At 39.2% G+C, this 23,394-nt stretch overlaps 1 protein-coding gene across 4 annotated transcripts in view; it reads left to right on the forward strand.

The window, feature by feature from the left end:
• The window catches only part of plekhg5 (pleckstrin homology and RhoGEF domain containing G5), an 82,566-nt gene that overhangs the window by 51,258 nt on the left and 7,914 nt on the right, over positions 1 to 23,394 (forward strand). For all 4 annotated transcript variants that reach the window (XM_023337293.1, XM_014468738.2, XM_023337279.1 and 1 more), the window contains 8 exons: positions 2,193 to 2,334; positions 4,009 to 4,108; positions 4,311 to 4,371; positions 4,567 to 4,658; positions 4,744 to 4,880; positions 5,276 to 5,439; positions 19,823 to 20,014; positions 21,721 to 21,888. In XM_023337293.1, coding sequence (XP_023193061.1) covers positions 2,193 to 2,334; positions 4,009 to 4,108; positions 4,311 to 4,371; positions 4,567 to 4,658; positions 4,744 to 4,880; positions 5,276 to 5,439; positions 19,823 to 20,014; positions 21,721 to 21,888 — 1,056 coding nt within the window. The remainder of the gene's footprint in view (positions 1 to 2,192; positions 2,335 to 4,008; positions 4,109 to 4,310; positions 4,372 to 4,566; positions 4,659 to 4,743; positions 4,881 to 5,275; positions 5,440 to 19,822; positions 20,015 to 21,720; positions 21,889 to 23,394) is intronic.

Consider the following 23,394-nt stretch of genomic DNA (forward strand, 5'->3'; position numbering starts at 1 on the left):
ACAGACGTCTACTTTTTGATCCTTGGGCGATGGTCTGACATCAGTGAGTCAATGGAAGGAGAGATGCAAAAATCATTTTTACCTGCAATTTGCTGCACTAGTTTAGTAAAAAAGTAATGACCCGGACATAATTAGTACTTAATATGTAGCATTTTCAGAACTGATGGAGATGATAGACACAAATCTGGGAATGAATGAGTGAGTGAGTACAAACAGGAATCCTGCATGGTTTCATGTTGACCCTTCCTTAGTTTTAGTCTGAGTCAGGACTTTTTCTCAGAGTGTGATCTATTCTTGCTTTAAAGCTTGACAGTGGCTCGACCTGGGTGCAGCGACCTTGGGTGTAGGGGAGGAAGTGAGGAGTCTGTGAAGCAGGAAAAGACTCTGGCTCGTGCAACTCAGAGCAGGGCTTTAATCTCTGCTGGACCGTCAGAAGGCTTTGACAGTGTACAGGACCCAATTAGGTTGCACGATTGAGCTAGGGCAGTGTTTGCCAATTCCGGTCCTCAGGCCTCCCTGCTCTGCATGTTTTAGATGTGCCTCTATTCCAGAGCAGCTGATTCAAATGATTGCATGACCATCAAGTGCTGCAGAAACCTGTTGATCACCCATATATTCAATCCAGGTGTGTAGCAGAAGGGAAACACCTAAAACATGCAGGGCAGGGAGGCCTGAGGACCGGAATTGGGAAACGCCGAGCTAGGGGATTTGTACTTCCTCTGGTCTTTTTTTGAGGGTGGATTCACACTAACCCCATTTAGTCTTGTTTATAACATCAGCTCGTTTGACCAGAAAGGCCAGTTTGTGTGGGAAGTGTGAATGTTTAATCAAACATTGATGTGGACCAAAACAAAATGAACTCTGGTCCATCTAAAAACCCAGGTCTCTGTCCAGTTGAAGTAAACTCTGGTGTGGTTCAAATGTGGATGCAAATGGACCGGAGACTGCTCCAAAGCAGGAAGTAGACTATAGAGCAGGGAATTTTGGGTAAATATAACCAGAACAAACCTGCTAGTTTGTGGAAGAAGTAAGTCTTTTACCAATGGAAAAAGAGAAATCCTGTAACCAATAAAATCTGCCACTTCATTTTTGATAAAATTGTGTGGAAAAAGGAAGTTGCTCTCATGTCTTCAGTGGTTCTTGTGCAGTGCCACCACAGACGATGGGGGAGCAGGGAGACATGTATTTTTAAGGGTTATGTCGTTTGACACAGTGCTGTGAAAGCGAACAGCACCAGCTGGAAATATCACAAATGTTGCAATTTTGGTTCCCAATCAGTCTACTGGACTATCAGGTGTGAAAACACCCTTAGGCTGTCTTCAACTTGGACTCACCCAAACTTAACCTCATCTTCCATTTCCTTCATTACTTGGTCATTTTTCCTCCAAAATTCACCTGGTGATGCATTAAAAGCAGCCAATAACCTGATGGGATGCATACAGTCTTTCATTGATAGCATATTTCTCTTGAAACAAGTGAGTAATGATTGTATGATTAACATCTACCTCTTTTTGCATTCATGAGGGCTACACTCCCTGTGTAATGCTCCAATCTTTGCTGTTCGCACGCACGCACACCCCCTCCCACACACACTCGCAGTTTGCACAGACACACACTACTCCTCCCGAGCACAAGGAAACAATGTCGGGAAGTACATTAGCAGGACCTCCATTGTATCTCCCCATACATCCCTTGCTTCCTGAGCTGGCTGTGGGTGCTGCCTTGCTGCGACACACTGAAGAGTCTACTGGTCCTGAAGGTGGTGGAAAAGCTGGGGGGTGTGGTTTGATATGTCTGGAACAGAGACAGACAGATCCTTAATCCTGCAGCTCTCAAGCTTCCTAATTTGGAACCACGGCATCTCTCAGTTGCTGACCCATACTCAGATTTGTGGATTGAGTGTAGGGGGTACAGTTTTGGATTATGTCAGGGTAAGCAGATCTCAGACCAGCACATGAGGTGACTTTAGAAGGGCATAGATGGTGGGAGTCGCCAAACCTCAGAGCTGCCTGTGGCGGCCTCTGCGGTCGTTTAATTGTAGCAGAAACAATAGTGGAGCAGGGAGCTGTTTTTTCTAAAAGTGTGTGACCATGATGGCATTTTCACTCCAGCCCAGCCCTTCTTTTTTATTATTTTATTTTGAACGTGTCTCTGCTTCGATGTAAAGACTTTGTGCATTGCTCTGTGTGCAGGTTTGCCACCACCCAGACTGCCAGGACCTGAACAGCAAAAGCCCCCTTCATCTGTGTGATTCATGTGACTCGCGATGCCATCCAGAGAGCGCCGACAACATGCACTTTGACCGACACCCCCGATTTGACCTGCAACCTCAAGGTAGATGATTTCTTTATTTGGTACTCAATTCCCCTCCCCCTCTGCCTGGTAGGGGGATGAAGTCATCCCCCATTACCTCATGACAGGACCTTCACTGTGTAAATATCATGCATGCCAGGTCTTTATTGTTGTCTATATAAGGCAGGTGATGTCAATCATTTTCCCTTTTTGTGCCCAAGCACTCTGATCACTCACTTTAAAGACATTCTGATCGACAAGAAGCAGCAAATGCAGTAAACCTTCAGGTGAAACCACAGAAACCTGACTTGAAACCTGACGCATGACGCTGTTGGCTCACTCACACAAAGCTCTGACTGGTTGGTGACTTTCAAACCCTGACTAAATCTTCAACAAAGACAACCCCAGTTTCCCATCTAAACCTCTGAGCAGCGGGGAGTGGGCTGTAATCTGAGGATCCGGGGCTTGTGCAAACTAGCCACGGAGGGTGTTTCATTTTTTTCCATCTCCAAGTGTTGACATATTTAGAACATTTCTGCTTTCATCTTATTGCTGTTTGGACAAAACTACTTCTGGTTCTGGGAATTTAAATTTGATGTGCAGCTTTTCCTCCAGATAAAAACATATTTCTTTCCCATTTTTAAAATCTGCCATTATTCCCAAAATATTTCCCCAAAATGTCCCGCCCAGGGATCATCCCGATAAGACGTTCAAACCACCTCAATTTACTCCTTTCATTGCGGAGAAGCAGTGGCTTTACTTTGAACTCTCCCCAAATAATTGTCATAATAATCCTTACTCTATCTTTAAGACTGAGTCCAGGATGTAAGCAGTCAATTAGCTGAGATGTCTAATCCTGCAGTTCTCAAGCAGGATTAAGCCTAAGATTGTAAGCAATAATATATTCTTTCTTGTGAACAATGTTTTCTTTTCTCTACATGTTTGAAAATGACCTTTTAACCTGTCTCAGATAGATTAGCAGCAACTATTGTTTCTGTAAGAACATTGCTGTTGTCTTTCCTTTGTGGCATTGTATTAACACACACCTGTGTGCCCTGGAGCATCAAACAGACAGAACTCCTCCTTTTATAGAGATGATCACATTTCCTGATGAGTTAATAAAAATGCTTACCATGAGCCACACGTTGTTGCAACTTTCCTGTGCTATCTGATTAGGTTACCACTATGATTATTTACCTATAAGTTCATATTTGTTGAATAAATGATGTTACAAAATGTTGACTGTTTTGAACTCATGAGGTTAAATTTTGTATGTTTAACTAATACACAAAATTAGGGCTGAAACAGCATAACGGATTAATCGGGATTAATCGATTGACATTATCATCAACTCTTGCTATTTTCTCAAAGAACACACTCAGCGGTAATCACTCTTTAAGTGAGGTAGTACAGAATGTGCCAATTTCTTTCATTTGTCATAATTGATTACAAAAATAATTGTTGGTGTCAGCTCCAGCCTCCACATAAAATATATCATTAATATGAGGCTGTATTGTATGTATTAGGATCCACACTCATATTTTAAGTCACAGCAGGTTGTCTTTAGAACCACAGAGTGCTAATCTCAAGGGTTAACGTGGTTTGTTTTTGTGTGTGTTTTAGTAATTTGTGTCAGCTCTGTGGAGTGCAACGTTTGAGGTAAAATGAGTTGTGATCCAACAGAGGGAGTGACTTCTGTGTTTTCTTAACCTCCAGCTTCCATCCTGGCTCGGAACGTGTCCACGCGCTCCTGCCCCCCACGCACCAGCCCCCCCTCTGATCTGGAGGAAGAGGATGAAGGGAGCAACGACCGCGGGTCGGTAACCTTCCTCTCGTGTCCTGCTAGTGTTTGTTCACTCCTTCTGCCTCTCAGGCTCTTACTGGAGGATCATTTCAAGCCATGAGAAGTGTGTCTTGTGTTTTTAACTGTCATGCTGACTTTAAGCGGGCAGTTTCTTTTGTTTTGAAGAGCTGGTGCTTGATTTTTAGAATGATTCATCTTTGCAACTGCTTTGCAGTGAGCGTAAAACGGTGGGGATGAAGTTGGGAAAGAAGAAGCCAAGGAGACGACACACTGATGTAAGTAACTCTCCTGTTTGTTTTGTTAACGGGACAGCAGTTTTCTTTTCACGGGAGTTTATGAAATATTCATTGTGGTTCCACACGACTGTCCTTCACTTGAGAGAGTCAGACCGCTCAAAAAGAAGGAGCCCCCCTGTGGATGAGCCGGGAACAAACACCGCTGTGGCCTAATAGTCCATCTGCTCTCTGCAGGACCCCAGCAAAGAGTGTTTCAGCCTCAAGTTTGACCTCAACGTAGACATCAACACAGAGATTGTACCGGCTATGAAAAAGAAAACACTGAGGTTAGACAAGTCAGATGATGGTAGGAGCAAAATGAATTGTAGTAAAAGTGTTGTTTCAAAACGTCTTTGTGTCTTGTGTTGTCAGAGAGGTTTTAGGTCCAGTGTTTGAGAGGAATGGCATCGAGCTGTCGCGGGTCGACCTGTTCCTTGATCAGTCCAATACGCCGCTGTCCCTGCACTTCGAGGCCTATCGCTTAGGAGGACACTACCTCAAAGTTAAAGGTACAAACTGTCAACCATACCTTTCATTAACAACAGAACTTCTGCCCAACTCACTGAACTTCTGTCCAGTCACAGGTCATAACAAATAACTGGCTAAGCAAGGAAAGAAGACAGTTCAACATATAATTGCCATTTCTAAGAAAAAAAAATCTCTAACGGTCTTTTTATATTGATAAACATTAATCTATGTTTGAAACTTGGTCTTAGTTCCAGCTCATAGTCAGAAGTGGGAAATGTTGCTATTATGCAATGTAGGATTTTCTGTTACAGAAAACTATGGAAGATAGAGCTTCTTTTGAAAATGAAGAATATATTTTTAATTTGTACAAATATATTTTTATATATTTGTAATTTGCACAAATTGAGACCGATTTTTCTCATTTTCATCTGTGTAGCACGTCCCGGTGACGAGGTGAAGGTGGCGCAGAGTGTGAAGGACTTTCGATCACACAGCCTGCCCATCATGAAGCCCCCTGATGGCCAGAGCCCCTACATCCTCACCCCGAGAGAGAAGGTGGCACACGAGTCTCTGGGACGCCGTGAAAGCATCGATCTGCTGGTCAGTTCATGTTTTATTTCCTGCCATGCTGCAGCTCGTCACACCTCCTCCGGCTCCTTATTTTTAACTTTCCCAGATCTCAAAAACACACTTTGAACACAAACGCAGACACTCCCACAGACTGTTTGGTTCTACCACACCTTTTTCCGACTTTCCACAGCTTCCCCTTTGTTTCTTCCATCCCATAAAACCTCTTCCTTCCTCACCTTCATGGATGAGCATGCTGGACGTTTTTTTTTTTTTTCATGATCGCCTGCTGTTGTGATTAGTGTACCCTGAAACACTCACTGGTACTTCTACGCTTCCTGCAGCCACAGGAAGCGGCTGTTTTGTAACTGATGAGAGATTCTAAGAGGCTAACTGAGGCCTCTTGATCCACTTGGCTGCAGAACATAAAAGTGGGAAATGAGGCCGGTTGCCAGCAGGTTCAGGCTGTGGCAAGTAGGGACACCAGGACCTGAGTTGTGATTCCTAAATCGCTGACCCGTTTTAAGCCTTTTAGAAGGAACACCAGGCATTAGTGTCAAAGTCACAAAAAGAAACTTCCGTTTCAAAGAGGTTTGTTTAAATTGACCCTGTCGAGGGAAAAATTGCACTTTACATCAATCACATAATTTTTTTTCCACCTGTTGTTGCAGAAATCTCAACCCAAACCCTCTCAGTTTCTTCCTATGTGATCCATTACTGCGGCAAACTTCTCACTTCTCTCATGTTTGGCTCAGGTTCAGGCTAATCAGGCCTGTCGTCTGACCTTTTAAGTGCTTAAAACAAAGTTGTTAATCACCTTTCTCAAAAGTCAAGAGCCACCTATCCACAGGTGAGCTGGATTTTGCATTCACGTGTGCAAGCTGTAAACCAGATGTCTGTTGCTCTGGGCGAACAGGTGGGGGCTCGGTAAAAGCACTTCCCTGCCATCTGTGGAGCTAAATGGTCAAGGTTAGTCATAAAGGCTGAGACATAAACACTGGAGGTTGTCAAGGAAAGTTTAGTTTTAGTCATCATGTGTCTCATTTGTTAATTTGGCCAAAATCACTACATGTTCCTTGATGAGACAAAGAATGTCAATGTACGTACCTGATGTTCGTGTAAGGACTCGTCAGCTTTACTGACGATGAATGTGGAGTTTAAATTGGAGATAATCCCAGTTTATTCCTCGGGGTGGCAGTAGCGCTGTTCTTACGGTAGGTTGGCTCTGATTTAACAGAAAACTGTTACCTGTGTTGAATTGTTGGTGGCATTAAAATACATTGTTAAAAGGTATGAACAGACAAGTCAAGTGGTGATAGCAAGAATCTACTGGATATGAATCCATTTCTATTAAAGGTGTGTAAATGTGCTATTTTGCAACTAAAACAACAAAAATAAGACCATGGCAAAGACTTCTGCCCTTTAATTTCAAATAAGTACAACTCAAAAATAGAAAATTGATTTCAAGAATGTAGATCTTATGTATTTTTTTTCACAATAAAAATCTGACATAACTTGAACTACTAAAATATTGTGTGAGGCTGTAATTTAAAAGTGATCAAGACCAAAAATGTCTAGTTCTCCTTTTGTGGTGCATAATATTACAAAAACACACATTAATGGATTTTTTTTCTTCCATTCTGTTCTTTTTGGCATAGATTCAGCATTTTGTCTGAAACATTCCTCAGACTTTGGTCCATATTAGTAACACAACATCACAAAGTTGCTGCGTTTTTTGGATGGAGATCCATGATGGAAATCTCCTTAAAGTGCTCTGTTGGATTGAGATCTGGTCACTGTGGTGATTATTGGAGTACAGCAAACTAATTTTCATTGTTCAACTCTGCAAAAGCACAAAACCTTAATAATTTTCATCTAGCTTCTAGTGCAAATATTTTGGAACACTTGAACACAGCTACCTAGATGGTAACATTTCAGCAAGATAAACTTTTAAGTTTATCTTGCTAGTTCCATTGCTAGTTCCACTGGCAGGTTTTTTCACTTACAGGAAAAATGTCTTGTTCAAAGTGTAAAAATCTGCCAGTGTAGGGCTGTCTGAAATACTCAGACCAGCTGGTCTGGCATTATTTCATGTTTAAAATCAGTTACATTTGTCCTTTCTCCATCCTGATGCTTTAAACTTAACCGAATTGTTTCTATCAGGTGGACAGTTGTACCTAATAAAGTGGCAGGTGAGTGTGTGAATTTATTTGCATATGTAAAAACTGTACTATGGACCATCCATGTGTTGTTGGATCTTTCATCTTGACTTTTAATCAAGATTAAACTAATATTTTTTCTTCAAAAATATTAGTGGGACATTAGGTGTTTTTTTTTATTTACACATTCCTAACATTTACCAGCACTTTACATAATTTGCTGTCAGGATTTAATCAAATAAAATTAAACAATCTTGTTAGAAAAGTGCTTTAAAATCTCAGCCAGACATGAAGGTAAACAAATGGCTCCACTGGGAATCAATGGAGCAGGAAAAGCTCAACAACCTCTAAGATGCTTTTACTTTTTTGGCCAGCAGGGGTCACTGTTTGTTCAAATTCCCTGGTTATTTTGATTAGTTCAAAAAACCAAAACAGATTAAATTTAGTTCTGAGTTTGTATTTTTGTGCAGATTTTCCTCACCACTCCCTCAGCATCCTTAAAGAATTTTCTTCAGCAGGAAATCAACATGCGCAGACTTTATGAGGTATTCTTTTGTTTGAAAGTGGAATTTCAAGGGTTTTTTTTATTGCATTAATATTAGTTTACAGTCTCTGGCAGTGTTGTGATTGGCTGCTGAGAGCTTTGTTGATTCAGATTATTTTATAACAGACACCGAGCCAAGTCCTCTGATTAGTCATAGATGCATTCCTCTCCTGCTGATTGACCTCATCAAGTGCTGCTGACCCTTTGTCCCTCTATTGTTAAATATTCCATCCTTCTACAGTGTTTGTACTTTAGCAGATCACTTTTAATCCACACATAAAATAAATCCAGATCTGAACTTTTACAGCTTCACTTCGTGGAATCTGAGGTCAAAGTGAAGAACAGAAATTTCTACTAATGTCCGTCGCATTCATTAGGCAAAGGGGTTAATGCGACTGGCTATGGTTGCATAGTTTTGCCAAACGGAGAAGTAGAGACCCAGCTCTCCAGACACAGAGCAGGAGATGCAACACATCTGCTAAAGTGAAGTCTTAAGCCCTTAAAACACTTTACACTGTTTGATCAAAAGAAACAGTTTATACACATATCTGGAAGGTATTGTGAATCTATAATTTGTGAATCTACATTCTGAATTGCAGATAATCTCACGCTGACATATTTTGAAAACTCCAATGTTTAATATGAGTATATTTATTCAACTTTGCAAATAGCTGTTTGCAAAGTCACAATTGACACTCCTGCTGTTAATATTATAAAATTATATTTTTCACAAGTTTGCACTACACTGAGGAAGGATCATTCTACTTTGCACAATCTCTACCGATCTATGTAGGAGAGATAGGATTTCTTTGTGTTTTAATAATGTTCGAACATTATCATGCAGAAAGAAAGCTATGATATGAGACTTTGCAGGCATTTGAAAGGAAAGCTGGCCCACAGCATCACATATCATCCACCATACTTAACATTTGCGAACAGAAGTTTTCACTCAAATTCAGCCATTTTAAGCTAAATTTATGGATGGTTTGTTGGTGAAAAGCCTAACCTTCATCTCATGTGATCAATTTTGTGATAATAATCAAGTTAAACAAGAATAAGATAAATGCAAGTTTGACACTATGAACAACTTAAGGACTAAATGACCTCTCAAATCAAGATGTCAATCAAAAAATGGATATCTCAGGTCAAGTCCTTAAGCTAAAGTTTGATATTGACGCATAACACAAAAACTGATCAATTTAGGTATAAGTCAAAATTTCCTTTTCTGTATGCCATAATCAAGATAAGCCTTCAGATTGTGGTATTCAAGCATATTAATAGAAAATCAAGTGGATGGAAAAAGTGTCATAATAAAAAGGTACAAAGCAGGGAGAGATAACCGCAGCCCACATTTATAAATTTTATAGGAATTGTTGGGAGAGCCAAGAAGAGTGCCACTAATTATTTCTCATTGCTCCATGTCAGATTAAATTTACAACATTTTTACTTATATTACTTATACCAGTAATGGTGGAGGGTGCTGTTGCTTTATTGTCCTTGTTTCAACAAACTGAAACTGAGGTCGGTTTATAGTCATCATAAAGATAGCCCTGTCGTCTGGAGCCCAGGGATGGTGTATAAGTGTGTGCAGTACATTGGTCCTTGCTTGCTGTCAGTTGGCTGGGTCATAAAACCTCCCATCTTTCTGTTGCCATGGAGCAGTTAGCAAAAACATGATTGGCTTATGCGAATCAGGCATCTTGCAGGGTGGTGTCTGTAATCCCACAGCGACATTATTTGATCCAGAGATACAAATCACTGTGATTAGGCTCGCATTACGGGTTCAGTTGGAGGCTGTTGGCTTTCCCAGGAGTGGATCTGTCATTTAATGGATCCTCCATGTGTGTGTCAAGACCCACAATAAATCACCAGTCTCCCAAACACACACACACACACACACACACACACACACCGCAAAATGTATTTCAGGCTCTTTACACTTTAATGCATTTTGGTGCCAGTTGAATCTTTGTAGTTTTGTTCAGTAACATCTAAACTCCTGTCCAGACAGTTAATGGAGTCTTTGGGGAAAAACGGAAACCTCATGATTCATTATGAGCAGCAGCTCTTTTCCTGCATGTCTCCATCAGTTTTACTTCCAGTGAAGGAATTTTTTTCCCACATTCCTCAGATCATTGAGGATAATAGGCTTTTGCTTATGCCCAGCTGTATTGAAGTCCTGGTACATCATTTCAGGAAAGTGGAGATTTGGACTTTGACTGGGCCATTGCAATAGCTTGATTCTTTGCTTTTTTATTAGCTAATATTGGCGATTCAATGCTTTGGTTCAGATGTTAATTACCCAGTTCTTGATTAACTTTGACCTAATTTCTTTCTAGAATACTTTGACGTACAGAAATGTTAATGGACAGCTCAATGGCTACAAGATGCAAAACCAGGCCAAATCATCAACTCTCCACCACAATGCTTTATGTCCAAAATGGTACTCATTATAGTGTGACCTCCTTTTTCCCCAACAGTATGTTCTACTTGTCTTGTGATTAATTGAGAAACAGACTTAAGTGGATCATATTCTTGTTGGAGAACATTGTTTTCTCTAGGCAGCCTTTTTAAACAAGCCAAACTTGTTCAGTTTTCCTCTGATTGAACTGTAATGAACTGTAATGCTTGACTGTAAGAAAGACCTTTTGGTTTTGATTTGTTTTTTCTTGTTCCCCGAGCTTTGCATCATCTGTCAACTCCTGGGAGATCCATTCCTGTGGAGTGTTTTAAATGTTCGTATTTTTACTAAACTAAATTATTTGGAAATGACCAACAGCAGTTGCTTCTCTAAGGCCATTTCTGATGTATATTTTTTTCCACTTTATGCTAAATCACTTGTAGGGTCCAAAATAGCAAACAATCAGATCCAAGTTTCTGTTTTGTGTCTTAATAAATGACAAAAGCCATGACAAGCATCTTCTGCCAGGCAGAAGACAAAACGTGACGAAAATTGAGGCTGCTGTCAAAAGCTGAATACAGCAAGTCATTAAAGCAACACAACCACAGTTTGAAATCTGCTGAAGGCTTTTGGGCTTTTTGACTCATTGTAGATTTACATCCCTGAAGGCTTTTAGGCGTTTCTGTGACAACTGACAGATTTCCCCAGAACTGAGTCATTTTAAAGAAACAGTATCTATCTGTCACACAGCAAACTCACCCAGCTCTGAGGCAGATCCAGGAGTATCAGTGTTTTTTAGTATGAGGAGGTAACTCTTTCTTAACATTACTAATCACCATCTACTGTTGACTTTTTATATTATGTCTAAAAACTTTTTAAAAATGAGATCAATAAAAACAGCTTTATAGGAACAAGCATTTTAGTACCTTTCTCACTTTCTCAGATGTTTCACTGTCTAACTTAGTATAAACATTGTTTATTTTGAAAAGTTAGTCATTGAAGAAAGAAAGCGTTTGACCCTTAGTGTAGTCATTTTGAGTAAACAGTGGATGACTTCACATGATTTAATTGCTTGCTGTTACTTGATGATGCATAATTCACTCTATACCTTACACCATATGGGTCAGCAATGTGACTTTCTCTGTGACCTAAAAACATAGGGATGGATGTCTTATTGACATTATTATTGATTCAAATGACATTCGCATAATCAGCATCAGTCAGATTGGCAAAGTTGCAGTTATGATTTACACTAAGACACAACTGCATAAACACTCTATGGAGTGAAAATATAACATGCAGTTTCATCACAATATTTTTAGAATATAATTGAAAAGTGAGATGTTATTCTGTCTGCTTTTGCGCCTTTTTCTACCACACTTTTTTCTTCCATCGAATTTTCTATTAATATGCTTGAATACCATAATCCATAGGCTAATTGTAATGATTATGGCTTGCAGCTAATCATTAAGCACCTAAATTCCTAATTTTTTTATGAATAAATATTGTGGCTTCACTTGGAGATCTGAGATACATCCACGTTTTGATTTTATTTTTTTGAGCTGCATCTACAATTTAACAAAGATGTAGTGTGAAACTGAAGTATGTACCCTTTTGCATATTTCATTTATTTTTTTTGTCACACTGAAATGTTTTAGATAATAAAACTCATTCAGTATCGGACAAATATGATCAGGGTAAATACAAAAGCAGTGAAGTTAGTGCAAAAAATGCTTTCCAAACTAAACTTGGTGATAATAAGGTGATGGTCTTGAGTTCTTTGGCTCCACAAGACTAAATTGATGTAGCCATGCTGCTCTCTATCAGAAAGTCCTGAAAAAGAAAAAACTGTTATCAGACTGTGTCTTAGCAGCAGCATGATCCAAAGTACACCAGCAAGTCTTCTCTTAAATGGCTAAAATAATAAGTTTGGTCTGGACAAAAATCCAGTCAATATGCATAAATAGGGTTTTTATGCTCAGACACTATCCGATGTGGCTGAATTGAAATAAATTTACCAAGAAAAGTGGGTAAAAATTCCCCCACAATGATGTAAAAAACTGAATGAGAGTTATCCAAAATGCTTGATGGCAGTTCTTCCTCTCAAGAATGGCATAACCAGTTATTAGGGAATAACTACTTTTTCATACAAGGCCAGGTTGGCTTGGAAAGCATTTTCCCCCTCAAAAACTAATCATTTGAAAACTGATATTTTCAGTTGTTAAAGTTGTGAAATAACTTTAACAATCTTCATCTGGTGAAAATCTGTCAAATATTTATGTGACCAAAAAAGCAGAAGCTGAGCAGAAATCTGTCATGGGCAGACACTGTTTAACACGGTAAACATCAGTGAAAGACGTATAATTGTTAACCATGGCGTCAGCTCTACTTTGCGTAAAACCATACTTTGCCTTTTTTTAAGTAGCATTAAACCCAGCATGTTTTGGTATTAAACTGTTCTTCGTCAGTTCTAGACATGGATTACCATTTGTAATCTTTGCTTTCTTGTGAATAATAGATTAGAATTAGCTCACATTCCAAAACATTGTGAATCAACTATCGTCATATTCTCTGTTTGCAACTAAAATTGGATTCCCTTCACTATTGTTTCTGCTTTCAATATCCAGTTTGTCCAGTCACTGCTTGCGTGGGAATGGATTAATGACTCATGTTTGGTAACTTGCTATTTCATTACACTGATAATGAGAAAAGCATGAAACTACCTCAGTGTGCTAGCACCTAATAATTATATTAGCAATTAGCAGAAAGCTGAATTTTCCCCACGTGGCATAGGTGGAGATAAATATTGTGTGTGTTGATGAGAAAAAGCCTGGAAGACAACGACTTTCCTCTATGCCTGAAGGTGGAGATTACCGCAAGGCTCAAACACACCTTTATAATTGTTGTTTGTGTGACCGTTGGCCTGTAGCACACCTTATCTGCAGGCTCCGGTCGGCCAGCAGCCACACAAAGGAAGAAACTGCAATGCTTCACAGAGCTCTCCCATCTATCCACTTGGACACAGGGGTCTGTCCTGACTTGTGGAGGTTGATCTACTTCTGATCCCTCAGAAGATAGTACTAAATTAAAACCTTCGTATTGGTGGGATTTCCCATATTTTCTGCGGAAAATGGTTCGTTTTAGTCTGACATCCTGGCACAGCTGGGACCTGCTGCACCTGGACCCAGAGATCCCCGAGTCGCCTCCTCCCGACACAAAACAACCGACAAGTTACACTCAGGTGAGAGACTTGCAGAGATGTGGGATATTTCACCTCTTGGCAATTTCATTTCATTGCAGTCAATTCATACCTTAGTCTTTTGATATGGAAAGTACCTGTGCCATATTTTATTCCAAATGTTCTTTCATTGTTGCCCACTTTCACTGCACATGACTTAAAACAATTTTCCTTAATGATGACTTTTCTTTAATGATGACTTTTATTTTGATTAGAGGGCTAATGATCTGAGTGTCAACTGTTGATCAGAATCACTACCAATGAAAATAAAGTTTAAACAAAGATTTTGATAAATGTACTATTAGCTTCCACTTAAAATTTGACAATTTTTGAGCTACTTATCATAATTCATGGAACCCAATACTTACAAAGAAATGAAACTGACGAGCATTGGCTTAATTAATTACATGGGTCCTAAGTTCAATGAGCAAATGAAGTAGTAAAGTTCAGTTGTCCCAAAGCCAATTTGTAGATACCTCTATACTCATAAATTACAAATATGAAAAAGGTTAGCTTCTGTCCTTGGTATTTTTTTTGTTTTTCATTTGAATGCAACTGGGAGCTTGTGACATTTGATTGGTTGCTTTGTTTAAATGTGCTGCTCTGCTTGTTTTGTGCACATGCAGACCACTGAGGCATTTTATGGCTCTTGTTTCCTGGTTACTCTCGATTTGAGTGTTTTATTTATATTTGACTGGATCAATGTGGGTTCGGGTTCTCAGGAAAGTCGGTGTCACACTGTTTTCCGATTGTTAATCACCCCCCACATGATCAAAGCCAGCTGTTATCAGTTGACTACCATTGGGACTGGGGGGCATCACAGCAGGAGAGTAGTAGAGTGAGAGGTTGTAGGTGGGGGTTGAAGTGAATTTCTTTTCACCACTTATTTTAATGCAATCAGTTTGTTTTTTTTTTTAAAGATTTTTCCAGGCTGAGGATAATGACACAAGCTGCAGCAGATAAGATAAAACTCTAAGCTCAGTTTGATATCATCAACCAACAAGCTAGAACCATGGCTCCCAAACAGTTACAGTGATACTAGGACTTCTTTTGTGGTATCAAAATGAGAACCTGATGCAATTATTTGCAAGATAACGTGGTTTACCAGGAATCTCGTCATCTGGCAAGATCTTTACCTTTGAAGTTAGAACTTGGATCTTGAACTGATATAAAATTAAAACTTAAAGTAATCCAGTTAAACTCAGCATTTTGCTAACTTCATGGTTCCGTGTGGTATCCAGGTGTTCAAATGTTTTGGTATCGGCAATTGACATTGTAAACAAAAAGCTAACCAACTGTGAAATAAAATTAGCATACACAAGACAAAAATTTAGTTGTTCACGCCTATCTCTGCTTTAAATGAAAGCTAATCAAAAACATCAAAGTAAACATTTCTCTAGACGCAAATTGTAAATCTGCTGAGTGAGAAATTGTTGTACTCAAGCATGCTGACAACTATTGGCTAAGAAAGCATGCCAACAAGCTAAGAAGAGCATGCTTCCTATGTTTATATATATTAAAACACAATATGAATGTGACTAATGTGTTTATACAGTATGCTTGTGAAAGATTTTTATTTAGGCTGAATAGAAATTTTTGAATTAAGCATCATTAGATTCAATTAATTTAATTAAGATTAAGCACCAATGGATAAGAACCAAGCCAGTCAAAATTCTAAGTTACAGTTTGACAGACCATGCTAACTACTGTTAGCAGTAAGAGCTAATTACAGTGAGAATTTTAAAACCATTATGCAAATTAATTTTGTATAGTGGGCTAACTACTATTAGCAATGAAAGCTAAATGGGATGTAAATCTCCGCATGTAGTGCCTTCAAACATTACAACCAACACATTCACTGAAGATTGCATAATACTGTTAAATATCTAATACAATAAATCTTAAGAAGAAGGAAATGATTTATATGCAGTCATCACAGAGTTTTATTTGCATGGGGACCATATTGAATTTTGAAGTCAATGTTGGTAAGAAACCGCCTGCATTTCCACTCAGAATTATGACTTCAGGGAACATTTCTGTTATGTTAGTAAAAATTTAATGCATAATTAAATCTCACTTTTTATGTAATCTTCCATGCTCATGGATAGAAAGGTATTTTTTTCTTTTCACTATTTGTTTTTATGACATAAGATAGCAATAAAGTATGTCGTGTTGAACTATTATGTAAAAATGTCAGTCAACTTGGTGTTATGGTCTTTTAAGAACCACTGGACTTAAATGGAGAAAGCCTCAGTATTTTGCTTCCCTCTACACAGACAAGTTTACATAGTAGACTCAACAAAGATCCTGTAAACACAATTATTCAGGCAGACATGAATACAGCTGCTTAATGTTAGTTCAAGAGGGGCTCATGGGCTACTTGGCAGCATGCTGACCTGAAGTAATATCTTCAATAAATTACAGAATATCTCTGTTTATATTTGAGGTATACTTCTCGGCTCTGGAAGCCGTTCAAACTTTTTTTTGCTGCTGATGGAAAGGCGGGGAGCTCAGTGTGCTTATCTATTGTGCTACAGCAGTCGATTAAATGTGCTGAAACAAGTAAACAAAGGGAATTTCCTGTTTGGCTATTTCTTTGGAAATTTCTTTCCTTGTTTTTGCCATCTAGCCTGGCATTGTTCAAAGGTCTCTAAGAAAAACAGACGCTTCTGAGAACAAAGACTGTGCCTCGGGGGTGGACGTGTCATGAAAATGACATGCTCGCCCCTGTAAAAGCCTCAGGTTTTTTAGTAAGCCTCTTCCTTGTGAAGAAATACTCATCTTAAAAAAATGGAAACGGGTGTGTTTTGCAAGACACGAGCGGCGTGGTTGCTTGAAGAAAGTACCAAACAGAGCATTTGTCATTGTCAGAAGCACCGGAACGGCTGTTTCGACCGAGAAGCTCCCTCCTTGCAAGCTGTCACACTCTGACTCCACCTCCAGATATTCAGATCAGCCTCCTCAGGAGCCAGCACAATGAGGCAGGATCCTCCTGGTTGCTATGACTTCAGACCAGTGTTCGGGTGAAATGTAAGCAGGCTGGACGCATCAGAAGAAGGTCCGCTATTTGACCAGTCGGATAACTTGACAGGACTCAGCTTAAACCAGGAAGCACTGGATCTTGTAAGCTGGAGCCTTTCTGAAGTGCTTTTAGGGAAACATTAGTGGTTTGTCGTCTTCATAAGAACCGTCCGGGTGAAGGAGTGGATATACAAGAGTTCCACCAGTGGAAGTGGAAAAGGAGGAGGCGAGAAGTTGAGTGAGGGCAGCAGCTGGCATGAGGATGGGCTGCGGTCCATGAACTCCTCTGAAGGATTAGAATGGTTTTTGTTACTTTTGACATGCCTCTGGCTTCAATGGTAAGCTCCATTATTATGGTGGGAAACTGTTGATAGCTTTTATCCTCTCTTTAATTGCAACTTCCAGACTTTGGTTTAGTCTATGGAAACATTTTGTTTTGCTAAAAGTGTTCAGGAAGAAAATGTGTTGTCTTGATGTTGGATCAGAGTAGCTCAAAACTTTCTCATGTCTACTTTCTGTACTGAGTGAGGATTTAAGTGCTGTGCTCTAACTGGGAAATGGTCCAGATTTTTTTTTCTCACCATATGGACTTCCTAACACCTGCATCCTCTTACACTTATTAAAAGAAACCCAAAATGGCTCAATTTTGGTTTCCTTTTCACTGAAATGGATGCAAATTTTCCTGTTTTCACGACTTTCTGAAAGACAGATGATCTTTCTAGTTACATTGCTTTGGAGAAATTTTTCTCATAGAGAAAACATACGATTGTTTCATAGTACCATTGATTTAAGTGTGTTTGAGATGCACTATCTAGATTATTGTGTTGATCACTAATTTCTGTAAATTTTGTTCTGGCTGGCCATCTTTTTGCATGTTCTATAATTTTTTAAATGAATAATATAAGAAAAAAGCAGCATTCAAAGTACCTTCTCTAGTATCCCTGCCAATACTGGCGGTGTTTATTTACATCTGGAGCAGATTGAGCTTCACACTGTATGACCGAGAGCAGTGCTTATCTTAGAACAAAGTCAGAAGGATTACCCACTGGTTTTCCCATCTTATTGTAGCGATTAGAGCAGCTATCACTACCATAATTTTGCATTTCCAGAAGAATGTTGACCTTTACATAAATGCTGGATTTTCAAAAGACTCCTAACATTTCCAACTCCAGTATTATCCAGGACACACAGAGGACAATAGTTCAGATGTATTAAACAAAGCCCTTTTCTCATACTATGATTAGGCTTCCTGTTATCTGCTGCATGTCTTGCTCTCTCTCACTATCTTCTAGCATTAATGGTCCTCGGACAAGCCTGAACATGTCATAAAAAGCAGTTTTTGTTGAAATAGCTTCTTATGTCTTTTCTATACTGACTTCATTTTAAACACTTTTATTGGTTCTGGAATCAGCTTCAAGTCTTTGAAGCTGATCCACAGCAACAACATCCACAGCAAGGATGTAGCAATTACTGTAACCTGGTTGATTTGTTCACTGGACAGAAAATCAGATTTTGGAATTTCTGAATTGTTGGTTAGTAATCAGAAACTCAAAATGAATGCTGAAAATCAAACAATTCACTATGCATCCCTAAGCATATTTGACCAGTGACTGACAGATAAAATGCTGACTAAAAGTCAGATTTTATATATCTGACTCATGAAATGCATCAAAACAGATAACTTTGGATGATGTTGTAGCTTTGGTTATTGAGAAAGGAAAAAGAGTTGTTTCATTCAAAGATTGCTATATATGAAAACATGATTGTTTTCATATATGTGTTCTGCATTCTGTCCAGTAATGCAGAACACGATAGCCTTTCTCTAGTGGTTTTTTTGTGTGGGAGTTCTGGCTGCATATGCTGAAAAACATATCAAATATATAGTTTAAGTTTCTTCATCAATTCTTGCTGAAAACACCTTCTTCTCTCACTTAGTAAATGCATCAACACTCTGCAAGTTCATTGCTCCACTTTGTATGGAGCTCAGTAAATGTTATGCTTTGACGCTGGAATTGGGATAATCCTGTAATTTTTTGTCAGTCAACACTGCTACCTCTATCAAGGAGCTTACAGCACATTTTTAAAATACTGGTTACATTAAAATGTCTAATTTTTAAAAGAAAAAAAGAAAATTTGGATTGGTTGGTTTAAAAAAACAACCCCAAAACAAATCAGTGCACTTTCAGCTTTTTCCAAATTGTCTGTAACTCCAGATGTGCATCTCAATCATAATTAAAACAACAAAAACATTCTTCATTGTGAATCTGGCCAAGATGCTGAAAGCAAAGGTATTTGTGTGTGTAGTGGAGGTGGTGGAGTGGTGGTGGTGGGGCGTTCCAGTGTTTTGACTGCACAGTGTGTGTTTGTTTGTTCATTTCTATTTAGTCGAGGGGGGTTGATCAGTTAAAGAATTTTGTCGGAACGGCCGGCCGGTTTCAGCAACGGTGTCAGTGTCCTGGAATGTAAAATTTCCCCGTCGCTTGTTTGATGAGGTGAGGGTCATCGACTCCCTCTGTCATGCGCGCACACACACCGCCACCAACAGCAGATTCCTCAGCACTGACACTCCAACGACAAAAACAACTGCTTCCTCCGATACTGAGGTGACCCCTGTTTATTTGCTTTGCTCGTAAAGTGGGCAGAGTTTGTCGGAGCGCGCCGCGCAGCGGGGCCTGCTGACAGGGTAACAATGGACGGGGGAACAATGGCCAAACTCGGATCGTCTGTTCCTATGGAACAACCTCCTGCCTGCTCCTTGTGATGTCATGAGCGTTGGCTGGGAGGATGTGGCAGTTCTTCCCTCTCCTGTTTGTGTCCCAACATGAGGATGGCTTTAACGAGCCAGTTGATGTCATCCTCCATGAAAATCCCCTCTGATTTCCTGCTTATCCTGTCTTTGTACATTTCTCATTCCGTTCTTTCCAACTCCCTGACTGGAATCTTTTTTTTTTCCCCTTGAAATTACACAATTACTGATAAGTGGTCTGTTTGTTTCATTTTCTGTTTTGTTACTGTACATCATGTAAGTTTTATCTGTTTGTGTCTCCTGTCAGGGTCAGGCTCGACGGAGGAAGAACATGACGGAGTTCCTGGGGGAGACCAACATTCCGACCCAGGATGCTCTGGGACAGCTGGGCGGCTCGCTGCCCGCCGTCGGGGCGGGACCGGACAGCTGGAAGAACCGCGCCGCCAGCCGCTTCAGCGGCCTGTTCGGCTCAAACGCCGGAGCGGGGCCCTTTGGCAAGGTAAGGCTCAGCCGAGAGAGTGAAACCCAAGAAGGTGCGCCTGTTGGTTCGATCAAAGCAGCACGCTTTCTCTTACCCCAGAACTGAGTTGTTAAAAGCTGTGGGGAACAGGTCTGCTGCCCAGACGTGTCTCGCATTAGGAAAGCTTTCAGAAGCAAACAAAACAGTAGCTAGCTGGAGTGGGAGGAGGTCACAAGGCCACATCCCGCCAGCCCTAGTGAAATCATTTCCCTTCAGAGCCTCTTGACTTGTTGGCTTACTTACTTTCCTCACAGCTGCAATGGAAATGCGTAGGTGGAAGGGAAAGCCTTTACTCACTAAGTTTTATCCAAAGGATTCTTAGACTTTGAAAGAAATCTAGCTAGAGCTGTAACTGATTATTTTAGTAACAGATTTTTTTTACTATTAATCGGATAAAAAATTGCACTTGCTGTAGATTTTTCATTTAAGCACTTAAGCTTATTTTATACAATATTAGAAGTACATTTAAAATACAAATAAACAAATATTTCAAATCCTTTTTCACTAATGAAAATAAACATTTTATTTACTAAAATGCAATAAAAGCATTTCTTCAGTGAACGCTTTATCATTTGTAGCAAAGGATACATCTACAGTTTTTCTAGTGTGAAAGGTTAACCCCGTCTGCTCTGCTTAACATCAGTACACTTAATATCTTTTGATTAATGGATTGATAATTAGAAAGCAAAAGGTGCTTAATAGATTATTTTACAGAATTTGAACTAAGTGAAGCTAAAACTACACCAAATGTAAATATTTTATACAGTTTTGACTTGATTACTGCTCAGACTTGAGTGTGTTCTTTCAGCAAATGGCCTCTTTTTGTCTGTATACTCCAGATTAATTGATTATTGGTTCAATCAATGAAGTTTATTTGCATAGCACATTTCAGCAATCATAAAGTTCAAAGTGTTTTCCATTAAAAAACCCCACAAAAATACAAAGTCATAGAACACACAGTCAATAACTGATTGACAATATTTCAATAATTGATTTCAATTATTTCAATTGTTTCAGCCCTAAATCAAACTTAAAATTATTTTCAGTTATCCATATCATATTTATATATATTTTTTTATCTATATGTAACAATTGAGGAGAAATTTTGGTTTAAAGCTCATTGGTTGCTCAAACCTCCGTCTCATTTTATCTACATTTCTAATCCACTTTGACTCAAATGAAGAGCATTGTGCTAGCGTCTAAAAATGTCCAACCCAACCCTGCGGTCACATCCGGCACAACTGCAGATGTCGTTCAGAGACACAATCAGTCATTTGTCAGTTCCAGACTCATCTCTATTTTGGCTGATTTGCCCCCTTTAGCTCTCTCAGGACCAGAACCTGGACCTCTCTCATCCTTTGTGCTGCAGGGTTCAGCAGCTGTCAGTCATTCTGTCTCAAAACCAGACAAATAAGCTCAGATCTAATCATGTTCTCTCTAAATTCACTGCAGACTCTTTTATAATTAGCTTCTTTACCCAACTGTAGCCTTCACCCCCACTCCCCTGTCGTCTATTGTTAAAGTGGTCTCAATGCACAGAGCTCATTTTCATAACTGTGTAAAGGCTGCCAGCTTGAACAAAGAGCTGAACGTTTGGATTTAAATATCAAGGCACCATTAAAAGCATTAAAACACTGACTTCAGCATGCAATCTTGGCCCTGATCTGGACCTTTTCCTGCTGCAGGAGTTGGACCGTCTCGAGCAGCTCCAGAGCAAACTCCACTCCTACTCGTTATTTGGGCTCCCAAAGGTGCCGCGGCAGCTCTCCTTCCACCACGACTCCTGGGAGGGAGAGGAGGAGGCCAACCTGGTCATGGAGGACAGCTGGAAGACGCTGCTGGACGATCCTGAGGTACGAACACTTTGTTCACATCTAGAACAATTGTAAACAAAATAGTTTCTTATTTGTTCCCATGTGTACTAATATATTCCCTCTGCGTAGATGTGGGCAATATGGACTTAGAATTTTATCTGACTATTTTATGGTACTATTGTAAGACTAACTATTAGAGCCATACCAATTAAAAATGGTCATAAAATTACAAAAATAAAGTTGAAATAATACAAGAATAAAGTCGTAGCATTATAACTTTATATATTGTGACTTTTATTCTCATACATTCTCGTGATTTTATTTATTTATTTTATACTCAGTTATACTATTGTGGTAACAATGTAACTATGTTTTAAAAATGGAACTGTATGTCTGACAGCATTCATAATGCCACAAACCTAAATACTGTTTCTAAAAAAAATCCCATTTAAATCTGGCTTCTTCAGACTTTTTTACTTAAAACGTGTGATTTACATCACTATGCTGCACACAATAGCTAGATTTAATCTTACTTTTGAATATACTGATATTTTTTTGCTTTTCTCGCAGAACAGTGTCAAACAGCAAAAATGAAATTACTGATCATTCTGTCAGTTTCTTTTATTTATCATCACTAATTGAAATTTACAACAATAAATCAAAATTCCTATAAGAAAATTTTCCATAACAAATAATTAAAGATACAATAAATGTCAACATCTACCTCTGAGCAACATTTTCCATTTTGTGATTTAACCAAACAATGCTGCTGATCAAATTCCTAGTATCCTCCTTATCATCCATTCTTGTCTGTTCCCCTCTTACCTGTATTCCAGCAATAAAGCTTACAAAGCATATTGCAGTTAGAGCTGTAAATGCCTTTGGAAACGATAACATCCATCTTACTCTGTCATTTGCTTTCACCTGTTAATGAGTATATGGCTAATCAGATTGTTGTCCGGTTGCTGTATTTTCCCTCCTATAGGAGATTTACTGCTGAAGGCTGGTTATATAAGCTGCATAACTCAGAGTTATAGTGCTGCTCAGTGAAAACACTGGAAAATATGAGAATATTATTTGCAAATTCCAGATTTTTATTGACTTTTTTATGGTTTATGGGATTGAGTGATCCACTTTTACTTTTAGCTCTACTTTCTTTGGTTTAGCTTTACTTTCTTTTTAGCCACCATCTCATGTTTTTGATAAGATTGACCCTTTTTAATGTTTTAGATTAAAAAAATAAATCAAATCAGCTCCAAATCGCAACAGGGTATCACTTTTAGATGATCAATTCAGAAGGGGAAAAAAAAAAGTTTTTTCGGGGGGGTGATAGTGGAAGATGCATTTAAGACTTGCATATTTCAGACGAGGGCAAGGAAGTAGTTACCATCCTGGTGCGGTCTGTAGGTCAAAGGATGAATCAACCAACCATCTGTAGAGTTGGGCAATAAATCAAACTTTCTGTTTATGAAGATTTCATTTTTGGAATGTCTGGAAGTTTTTTTTCACCAATGCGCTCTGGGTTTCTGTAGTTCAGAGTGATGT

The sequence above is a fragment of the Xiphophorus maculatus genome, chromosome 1 (assembly GCF_002775205.1).
Source record: "Xiphophorus maculatus strain JP 163 A chromosome 1, X_maculatus-5.0-male, whole genome shotgun sequence".
NCBI classification, from domain to species: Eukaryota; Metazoa; Chordata; class Actinopteri; order Cyprinodontiformes; family Poeciliidae; genus Xiphophorus; species Xiphophorus maculatus.